The sequence below is a fragment of the Phacochoerus africanus genome, chromosome 15, assembly GCF_016906955.1.
Source record: "Phacochoerus africanus isolate WHEZ1 chromosome 15, ROS_Pafr_v1, whole genome shotgun sequence".
In the NCBI taxonomy this organism is placed as follows: Eukaryota; Metazoa; Chordata; class Mammalia; order Artiodactyla; family Suidae; genus Phacochoerus; species Phacochoerus africanus.
Genome location: NC_062558.1, coordinates 41,031,566 through 41,042,598, shown reverse-complemented (window position 1 = coordinate 41,042,598; position 11,033 = coordinate 41,031,566). Strand labels below are relative to the sequence as shown.

General features: G+C 49.4%; 1 protein-coding gene across 2 annotated transcripts; it reads left to right on the top strand.

Annotated features, from left to right (window-relative positions):
- The first annotated feature begins 443 nt into the window (after nt 1-443).
- On the top strand, nt 444-10,788 carry C15H12orf43 (chromosome 15 C12orf43 homolog). 2 transcript variants are annotated; one of them, XM_047760947.1, is made up of 6 exons: nt 444-622; nt 5,408-5,450; nt 5,633-5,731; nt 8,680-8,753; nt 9,311-9,401; nt 9,873-10,788. In XM_047760947.1, exons 1-6 carry the CDS (start codon nt 496-498, stop codon nt 10,258-10,260), a joined length of 822 nt encoding a protein of 273 aa, XP_047616903.1. In that variant the 5' UTR covers nt 444-495; the 3' UTR covers nt 10,261-10,788. The 2 variants fall into 2 exon arrangements, with proteins under 2 accessions (XP_047616903.1, XP_047616902.1); XM_047760946.1 differs by having other exon boundaries at nt 9,870-10,788.
- The last annotated feature ends 245 nt before the right edge of the window (nt 10,789-11,033 follow it).

The following is an 11,033-nucleotide window of genomic DNA, read 5'->3' as shown; positions in this document are numbered from 1 at the left end:
AAAAAGACCCCCCCCCCCAAAAAATCGTTTGAGCTTCTCAACGCTGAAAAGTGAGGACTCTGGGGAAACTGAGAAGAAGATAGGCTAAGTCTGGGAGAGCAAGGATGACGCAGTGTTAAAAATCCCCTCAACTCCCAAAACATATGCACAAAGAGTATCTAATGGTCCAAGAACTTAAGGAAAGTAATAGTATCATTATTATCAAAGGACGTTATGTAATCAGATTTACTCCAATCAACCTATTAAAAGTTAGGTCTCATTTTCCTCATCAAGAAAAGGATGCATTAGTTGATTTCTCAGGCACTTCCAGCTCTCACGTTTGAGGAAAACCTTAGGATAGTACAAGGCCAACGGCGACGTAAGTTTGAGAACTACAATACCCACAATGCCCTGCGCTCCCCTTCGCTCTTTGTGGGGTCAGGGAGAAGGATCGCTCCAGGAGGCGCTCCCCACAATCCTTTGCGGTGACTCAAGGTGGCGGCGCCCAGTGGTTCCATGAGCTACTTGGAGAGTAGTAGCAGCAGTAGCAGCGATGCAGAGGAGCTGGAGCGGTGCCGAGAGGCGGCAATGCCGGCCTGGGGTTTGGAGCAGCGCCCGAGAGGCCTGGAGAAGCAAAAAGCCGGTAGGGGACTATATTCGGGGAATCTGGCCGAAGGGCGTAGGATCTTCTGCGACCTGAGAGAATGGATGGTGAGGCGGGACTCGACTTCTTTCCCTGAGGAGTCTCTGGGGTCAGGGGTTCAGATTTAAAGCGCGGACAAGTACAGCAGGGAGAATCGTTCCATTATCCCATTCAGGGAAACCAAGGCACCAGGATGTCTCTTGACTCTGCTTCCTTGGGGTCTATCCTAACTGTGACGCACTGGGCAGCCCTCTCCCTCTCCCAGATGACTGCAACAATCCCCTTCCCACATTCAGTCTTTTCCCGCTACCAACACATTCTCATACCCTGGGGCTGCCAGCGAACTGTACCCAACATGTATCTCTGACCCTGACTTCCTAGTGCCCTGGGAATAAATCCAACGCCTTTTAACATAAGGGTACCCAAATTATGGTCAGAATTCAGAGGGTCAGTGAATCTGAAAGGGAAAGATATTTCATTTATACTCTCATTAATCTCTGAAATTTAGCATCTGTTTTCATCATGCATGTGAACAACAAGCCACAGTAGTTTTGGCAATACCTGTTACTTACAAAAGCTACAGGTTTTCATATCTCGTTACAGCCTTTGCAGATATATCAAAATATTTTATTCACAATAAAATGTTGAAAAAAATCATTTACACGCATGTCTGTAATTTCTTAGTTCTCTTATTGGCGCAGTGGGCACAAGGATATGGAATTGTCGTTGCAGTGGCTTGGGTCGCTTTTGTGACACAGGTTCAGTTCTTAGCCTGGGAATTTCCACATGCTGCAGGCCTGGCCAATAAAATAAAATAAAATTATGGTAATTTGTATACCCATTAGTAGATCTTATTTAATGCATTAATGAAGAAGTATATATATTAATAACACACACTTGGTGTTTTTCTATTAACAATAAGTGAAGTTCAGTATCACTGGTCTTCTTTGTAATCCTATATGTTATATTTTTTTGCATCTAAACTATTGCTCTGAGAAGGGATCCAGGCTTTACCAGACTGCCAGAGCAGACCATGGCAAAGCAAGGTTAAGAATCCCTGGGGTTTTTTTGTTTGTTTTTTTTTAAAAGGACTTACAGGCCCTTTGGTAGTCCTTTTCCTGCCTACCTGTCCCTTCTTACCTTCCTGCCACACTGCATACTTCCTGTGGGTAGGCTCCAGACTCATTTCTGGGCACCGTAACTACTCTGAGGTTTTCATTTTCTTTTCTTTCTTTCTTTCTTTTCTTTTCTTTGTCTTTTCTAGAGCTGTACCCTGGCATATGGAGGTTCCCAGGCTAGGGGGTCTAATCAGACCTGTAGCCACCGCCACAGCCACAGCCACAGCAACGCAGGATCCGAGCCACATCTGCAACCTACACCACAGCTCACGGCAACGCCGGATCCTTAACCCACTGAGCAAAGCCAGGGATCGAACCCACAACCTCATGGTTCCTAGTTGGATTCCTTAACCACTGAGCCATGATGGGAACTCCTGCAGTTTTCATTTTCTATATAGAGAAATGTCCTTCCATCTCTGTCACTCACTGGCAGTTAGAATTTGGGCAAGGTATTTAAATCTCACTTTACCTCAATTTCCTCATCTATAAAGTGGGAATGATGGTAGTGCCCACCCCATAAGTTTGCGAAGTAACTGAGATGATGCACCTGCAGTGCTTGACGCATATTAAAGACCCAGTAAAGTCACTTATGATGGAGCATGATAATGTGAGAAAAAAGAATGTGTACGTGTATGTGTAACTGGGTCACCATGCTGTACAGTAGGAAAAAAAAATTGTATTGGGGAAATAACAACAACAACAACAAAAGACCCAATAAGAGCAGTAATTATGTAGTTAGTCTCTCTTCATGGATTGCTTTCCCCCTCCTCCTTCATGGACCGTCTGATCCCCACTCATCCTTTAATACAGCTGAGATACCGTCTCTTTGGGAAAGCAGGGTTACGTACCTTTTCTCCATCATCGTCATACTTTGTGGGATTCCCTTCATATATAATGCTTTCCTTTCTTCTACAGTTGCCTCTTATCTTTTTTCCTTTCATCCCTGAGTCCCCAGCCCTTAGAGTCAACTCTGGCCCATACTTGCTCTACAAATATTTACTGAGTGAGAGGTTACATGATGTGGACTTTGCAAGGGCTGGGATTCCTTCACCACGGTATTCCCCAGGGCCTACATAGTGCTCAGGAAAATAGTTCTTAAATGAATGAACTTGCCCAGAAGGCACCTGTAATGAGTGAGAAGCTGAGACTCCAGCCAGCCTCCCAGTCCAGTTGCTTCTGCCTTGACAGAATGGGTTCCCGTGTGGTAGTGGAAGGAGGACCTGATTTTAAGCACCAGCTCTGATGCAGTCCCTGAACAAGTATCATAGCTTTTGGGAGCCACAGCTTCCTTGTCTTTAAAATGCAGTTGGGTTGTTCCGAGTCCCAAACACGAATAAGCTTTTGACCATCATGTAAAGAAATAGACATGTAAGAAGTGACATCCAAGGTATCATCAGCTTCACAACTCTTTGTTGTGATGTCGTAAATCTTCTCCTGATCAAAGTAGTTGTAGCTGCTAATAATGAGCACTGCTTTTTATTGAGCACCTACTATGTGTCAGGCAAGATGCTAGACACTTATATATATACATTCTTGGGCAATTCCAATAATAACAACCACCATGAGTTGAGCCCTCCCTGTAATTCCACAAAGAGGAAATTATTAGCCCCATTTTACAGATGAGAAAACTGATGGTCAGGTGAAATAACTTGGCCAGGGTTGTAGCTTGTAAGTGGCAAAACCAGGCATAAATCCCAGGTCTCTTTGACCCCAAACTCATGCTACTAGCTGCTATTATACCACTCCCTGCCACAGATACGTGCCCACTGTGGGCAAAACTCCCACCCTTTGGTCCATGACTATGTGGAAATGTAGGTCACTATTATGTTAATGTAACCTCTAGATAGAGCTCTTAAATCCAGTGATGAGGAACTGGTTGTCCAGACTTTCAAGCCACTTGAATTTTAGGGCAGCATCCACTTTTGATTCCTTTCTGCAACATCTATTTCACACCCAGGCACTACGCCAAGACCTGGAGATAAGAAGATAAAAAGAGGCAAACCACGTACTCCAGTAGCTTACAAATCCAAGGAGGAGTTGGACTTGCCAAAAGGGGTCCAAAACAATGTGAAACTTCATTATGTCCTCATGCTCGCTGTGAAAAATCCGTAGTCTTATCCCCATTTTTATAGATCAGGAAAAGCAAAGGCTTGGGGAGGTAAAACGACTCGCCCAAGTTCACACTGCTTGTCAGTGGACAAGCCAGTGCTCACGTGAACTCTGTCATCTGGGGTCTGGAGCCTGATGCTGCTTCTGGTCCATGACAGAACCTCACATCTATCGCTCTGCAGTCACTACAGAAGAGGTCGTTTTCCTTGTGGTTGCTTAGGAAGAAGGACTAGATCTTTAAAGACTATCCATCCCAGGTTTCCATGTTCCCCAGCAGGAGCATAGGGCACTTGGCATTCTGTGCAGCGTCACCTGTTTCCTGTGGAGGTGGTTAATACACTGTGGCCCTGCATTGGGTCCAGAGCTTCCACGTGTCCATTTGGCTCAGTTGGCTCCCTAAAGACCCAAGCACATTTGGTCCCATTATTCAAACAAAAAAGTTCAGAGCCGTCTTTCACTCACCTCCCACACCATGCATCTCATCCATCTACAAAATCCTTTTGACCCATCCTGACAATCTGCATAACCAGAGCCCTGCCCCTTCACACCATCCCAGTTACCGCAGCAGTCTGCTTCGGCCCTGGTCCCACCACGGTCTGTCTCCACGCAGCAGCCAGCGAGAGTCTGTAAATCCCTAAGTCTGTGTGTGTCCCTCCCCTGTGCCCTCCAGTTTCCTCTCGCCCCGCTCAAGGCCCAGGTCATCACGTGGCCTGGCCCCGACGAACTCCCCATTTCTGCTGTTCCCACAGCTCACTGGGATCCAGCTACACTGGCCTCCTTGCTGGTTCTAAAACACGTCAGACAGACCTCTGCCTTTGCAGGTGCCCTTCCCTCCACCAGAAGGACTCTGCCCTAGAGATCCATGAGACTCACCCCCTCACCTCTCAGATCTCTGCGCAGAGGTCACCTATCATGGATGCGCTCCCTGCCCACCTTTACAAAATGATCTCTAACCTAGCATTCCTCACCTTCCTCCCCTGCTTTGTGGTTTTTTTTTCTCCTATACTTATCTAATTTTGTATCAGGACTTTCCACCAACTAGAATGTCAGCTCCATGGGGCTGGGATCTTCATCCAAGTTGTCTGGCAACTAGAACACCACCTGGGTCACATTGGACCTTTAGTATTTGGTTGAGTGAATGACTGCCAGGCTAGGCATCCCAGTGTCTTGGTTAGAAAAATGTGATCCCCATAACTTTTTTCTCTCTCCTCCACTTAGCACACAGCCAGGCACGTAGTAGGCACCGAATAGATGCTGGAATCAAATTACACTTAGACTTGCTTGTTTAGCATGGTGGTTAAGAGGGGGCCTTGGAGCCTGGGTGCTCCTCCCATCTCTGTCATTTATTAGCTGTTTATCTCTGGCAATTTTACATCTCCTTGCCTCAGTTTCCTCTTCTGCAGAATGAGGATAATAGTGATAACACTGCACCCCACCCCCACCCCATGGCATTGATTCAATGAGTTATACATCTGAATCACATAAAATAGTGCCCGGCACACAGCAGATGTTATTGTCATTTCCTTTATAAATGCCTCAGTGTTCGTTATTTCCACAGGTGCTGCAAATACTCAGTTGCCAACCACCCAGCCCAGCCTCAGGTACTGTGCATTTGGGGTTCAAGTTTCATCCTTTCTTTCATTGATGTTGCCTCCCTGCTGCATGGCAGAGGCTAGATTAAACCCTGGGATGTCTGGATGAAAAAGACACACGTCATCCCCGTCCTCCAGGGGCAGCTTCTGAGCTGGCGGGAAGTGAGGCTCTTTCCTCGTGTGTGTTGTAGGCACAAGGTGGATGAGCATGAACAGGACGGCAATGAGCTTCAGACCACCCCCGAATTCCGAGCCCATGTAGCCAAGAAACTGGGAGCTCTGCTGGACAGGTAACCAGAAGCCTGTGTTCCCTTCTCCCGCCCTCATTGATTAATCGCACAGTAATGGCTCCCACGGCCCGACGCCCAGCATGCACACTGCTCAAGCACATGGCATTTCTCACCTCATTGCTTTTATAACCACCCTATCCATAGGTCCTGTCATTGTCCTTATTTTCTCGATGTGGAAACAGAAGCTCCCCTCTGTGAGAGGAAACATTGGCTTGAAGTCCCAGGGAGGAAGGAGCAGAGTGGGTTTGACTTCAGAGGCTGTACTTGTTCTTAACCATTGCCTTATCCTGCTGCCATGAGAGTAAGAGGGCAGGGACCAATGGGGTTACTATTTCTAGGGCACTTTCTGTATGCCAGGCACTGTGAAAAGACGATCCGTAGAGACCCAGGTCAGCATTCCTAAAGTAGATGCCAAGGACTGCGAGCCTAGCATGTGGCTCTCGATGAAACAGATCCAATGGCAAAGAGGTTGAGGAACTCTGCACCCCAAATACCCGCTGTGCCCTGGGAGATTTCCATTCCTAATAGAGTATTCAAGGCTCTGAGAAGTCCTGCAGTAGAGAGACCTGTGTAACTTTGTTTAGCCCAGCATCTTATAAACACATTTGGCCATGGTGCCCTTGTTCCAGGATTGGTCGGTCCAGACCCATGCCCACCGGACAGAGCCCTACAGGTTTTGAAAGGGAGATTGAGGGGAGTTCCTGTTGTGGCTCAGCGGGTTAAGATCCCACCTAATATCCGTGGAGATGTGGGTTTGATCCCTGGCCTTACTCAGTGGGTTAAGGATCCAGTGTTCTTGTGAGCTGTGGTGTAGGTTACAGACGTGGCTCAGATCCCATGTTGCTGTGGCTGTGGTGTAAGCCTGCAGATGCAGCTCTGATTGGACCCCTAGCCCAGGATCTTCCATGTATTGCGTGTGCAGCCCAAAAAGGCAGAAAAAAAAAAAAAAAAAGAGGAAAAGGAAAGAAAGAAGAAAGAAAGAGAGATTAAGGATGGGATGGTCAGGCCGTGGTCCTTCAACTTAAAATAGTCTTGGACAAGTGAGACCTCTCAAAATGCACTCCAGCTGCTCATTGGAGACAGAACGTTGGGCCAGGCCTCAGCAGCCTGCACCCCACAGCCCCAAAATGTGCTATACATGTTGAAGGCCAGCTGTCATTTCAACCCACTAGAGTAGTTTCTCTGTGACTGTTTGGTTTTGGGGTGAACAAAGCCCACCTGGCCTTGCAGTTATCTATGCTGGAGACAGTCAGATTCCCAGGTCAGGGTCTGAGCCTAACCGGCATCATCTCCACTCCCGCTCTCCAGACCACCCTGCCTGGGACTTTGGGGCTGCCTCTGGCTCCTGGAGGGCAGTTAGGAGAAGTACTGTGTTCGCCACCAGGGTGTTGCTGAGAACATTGGTCCCCGTGGTGCATGGTGACGGCTCTGCCTGCATTCACCAGAGCCCTGCTTCCCTGCCTTGGCGGTTCCCACACCCCTGCTCTCCCTGTGCTTCTAGAGCAAGGGTTTGTTTTATGTGAAGTTCCCATGAGGCTCGTTGCTGATCTCCATCCTCCTTCATCCTTGTTGTAGCTGCCGTTTACTGAGCATCTGCCTGCAGCCAGGCCCTGTGCTGAGGGCTTGGTGTCCACTGCCTCTTTTAATCCTTGTGACAGCTCTAGGAGGCAGGGACTCATCATTCCCAATGTACAGATGGGTAGCACAGGCTCAGAGAGATGCAGTCCCTTCTTAGTAAGTACCAGAATCAGGATTCTTCACCAGGTCTGAAGTCTGACAAAGGTCAGTGGCTTGTAGCAAAGTCAGTTTCCTGGTTATGATAACAGCCCCTGGGTACACATGGAGTTACCATGGGGAGAAGCCATGTGAGGAGTATGTGGGATTTGTCCGGATTAGTTCTTAGCACCGCATATCGACAGTTAGCTCAAACTTTTAAAAAAATCAAACAAAAAAAGGAGTTCCCGTCATGGTTCAGTGGTTAACGAATCCGACTAGGAACCGAGAGGTTGCAAGTTCAATCCCTGGCCTTGCTCAGTGAGTTAAGGATCCGGCGTTGATGTGGCTGTGGTGTAGGCTGGCGGCTACAGCTCCATTTCAACCCCTAGCCTGGGAACCTCCATATGCTGAGAGTACGGCTCTAAAAAGACAAAAAGACCAAAACAAAACAAAACAAAAAACAAAAAAAAGATCTGCCCTGCTCTAGGAGCTGACCTCTGAACCATTTTTTCTAGATTGGTCATATTTCCCTTTTCGTGCTTGCTGCTGGGAAGTTCAAAACAAAATGTGTGCCCTCTGTCTAGCAAGTGTGTAGGATTTCTTGACCACAGTTGTGGCACTTTCTGTCCTTCCAGCTCTTATTTTTCTCTTTCCTTACTTGAAATTGCCCTCATTTGATTTGATTGTACTGTATCTTCAAAACTTCTTCAGCACTTTCTAGAATAAAGTAGGATTTAAACGGATGAAGCAGCGCAGTTTGTGCTACCCGGGGCCATTCATCATGTTAACGGTTATAGGCATTAGCCTTCTTATCAGGCCAGTGTGCTCCCTGCTTCTGCTCTTAAACATTACCCTGTCCCTTCCATTAAAAAAATTTTTAAAAAGTTTTAATTCAAAAATTTTTTTTCTGGAGTTCCCGTCGTGGCGCAGTGGTTAATGAATCCGACTAGGAACCTTGAGGTTGCGGGTTCAGTCCCTGGCCTTGCTCAGTGGGTTAAAGGATCCGGCGTTGCCGTGAGCTGTGGTGTAGGTCACAGACGTGGCTTGGATCCCGAGTTGCTGTGGCTCTGGTGTAGGCCGGCGGCTACAGCTCTAATTCGACCCCTAGCCTGGGAACCTCCATAGGCCGCGGGAGCAGCCCTAGAAAAGGCAAAAAGACAACAACAACAACAACAAAAAATTTCTTGTTATGCAAAATCTCATCCTAAATCAACCGTTTTCTCTTCCCTTAGCTCCATTACCATCTCAGAAGTAGTGAAGGAGCCAAGAAAGGCTGAGGTACGACGAGGCACCCCAGAGGATGACGGTGAGCAGTTATTTTTAATAACAGCTTTCGTTTATTAAGCACCTACTGTGAGTTTGGAGCTGGGACATACGGGTTTGGCATTTTACCTTCTTTCCCTGCTGCAGCCCCTTTAGTGGTGATACTGTTCCTGGGGGGCACTGTTGTGGAAGCTGGGGCCCTTAGGGATGCAGGCCCTTGCCTGAGGCGGCCTCATCTCTGCCCCTTGGCAGGAGCCCCTCAGCACCGCACACCACAGCCTCACCCACAGGAGTCTCCGACCCCTGCCCAACTCCTGAGGCACTCTGGAAGCTTCCTTAGGCAGGAGGCTCAGCTGCTGACTTCCAGAAGCCCCTGAGGGCTTGCCAACCTGATTTGGCAGCTGGCATCCCCTCAAGTGTCCCTGTCCTGTTGCGCCAGCAGATAGCAAGCATGCCTCTCATCCTCTGAGGCATCACTTTGTGGCTAGACAGCAGCAGTTCCCTCTGGACCAGGAGCAAAGGAGGGCAGAGGCAGGGCAGCCTTGGTGCCTGGGGGTAGGGGGGCCCTGGCGATGCTGACCCCAACCCTTTGGGTTGCAGGCTTCCGCCTTTTCTTCACCTCCATCCCTGGAGCCTCTGAGAAGGAAGCTGCTCCCCAACCCCGCCGGAAACGGTTGCCTTCCAGCTCCAGGTGAGATGGTGCCCTCTCCTCAAGCTCCCTCTTTTTGGGGCCTTCTCTCTTGGCCAGTCGCCTCCCTGCATCCCCCCCATAAACAGACCAGCTCCAGTCAGGTCCGGGCCCAGAAGGAGCCCTGTCAGGTAGCTGGAGAAACAGAGGGAGGGCGGAGGGTGCGGATTTCCGTCGGGAGTTGGCTTTGGATGTTTACTGCTTGTGAGAACCATCTTGTGCCAGACGCCTCACTCCTGGGACATCCCTGTGAGGCCTGGGCTCTGGTAAGACCCCCACTGCATAGATGAAGACGCGTAGGGTCAGAGAAGTGAAGTCACATAATGAGGTCACACAGCTGGCACTGGAGCCAGGTCTGCCTCGCTGCCAAGCCTGCGCTCTCTAACTGCCACCCTCTTTCTCTGGCCGCTTTCGGACTGAGGCACTGAGAGGCAGCTCTGAGGCCCTGTGGTGACTGTCCTCCCCTTGCAGCAGCGAGGATGGTGATGAGGAGTTGCAGCGGTGCCGGGAGGCGGCTGTGTCAGCCTCTGACATCCTCCAGGAGTCCGCCATCCACGGCCCTGTCAGCGTGGAGGAGAAGGCAAAGAAGAAGAAAAGGAAGTTGAAAAAGAAAGCCAAGAAGGAGGCCAGTGCCGATGTGGCTGCTGCTGCCACAATCACCACCACAGGCAAGGCCGCAGTTGGGAAGCAGAGCAAGGAGTCCGCTGAGCTCAATGGAGCCCAGGCACCACTTGGGACCAAAAAGAAGAAAAGGAAGAAAAAGGCAAAGAGGGCCGGCGAGGCTGCCCCATCCCCCCCAGCAAAGAGTGCAGCAGCCACGCCTGTACACCGAGTCCCGCCTGTGGGCACGGGGCCCAACTAGTGGCGCCCCCTGGGGACAAGTCTTTCCCAAACCCCACCTCCCTTTCCAAGTGCAAGAACTCAACTCTGTCCGTGATGGGCTTGCCCAAGGGTCGGGGCCGAGAAGAGGTTGTAAGGTGAGAAACATGAGCAAGGCCTGCCCTTCTGTGCTCCCACTGGGTACCAGAGTGTTCTGTGGCCTCAGGAAGAAGGAGGAGGACCTCAGTTTTTCAAGGCTGATGGCCAGGTGGCAGAGCTTCCACCTCCTCAGCCTGTTGTGGGAGACAATCTGAAGAAAACGAGGGAGGGGGTCCCCGAAGTGCCAAGGCCCAGGAGGAGTTTGGTGCTTCTCCCTCCAGTCACCTAGTCTTGAGAAAGGAGAGATTCCCTCCTCCCCCACCCCCCAGTTTTCCAGAATTTTCTTTCTCCACATTTGTGAATACACCATGCACAGTTGTGTCTCTGAGCCAACCAGAGTATCAAAAATAAATTGTCGAGGGACCCAAAACATAACAGAGTGATTTGGGTGCTGCCCTCCATCAGTGCTGAATCTTGATGATTCATTTGAAGTAAGCACCACCCAGGCAGGGTTGTCCTGCCTGCACCCCAAGCAGGGTTCCTGCAGCAGCTTCAAGACTTTCAGGATGTGCCACGGCACCCAGGGATCAGGATTCATCTACAGGGGTGTTCTGCAAGAAGTACTGGAAGTTCAAGATGAAGCTAAGATTCTGGCTTCCTTGCCTGGCCTCAGAGATTCAGCAGAGCAAGGAAGACAGGTGGGATGTGTGTGTGTGT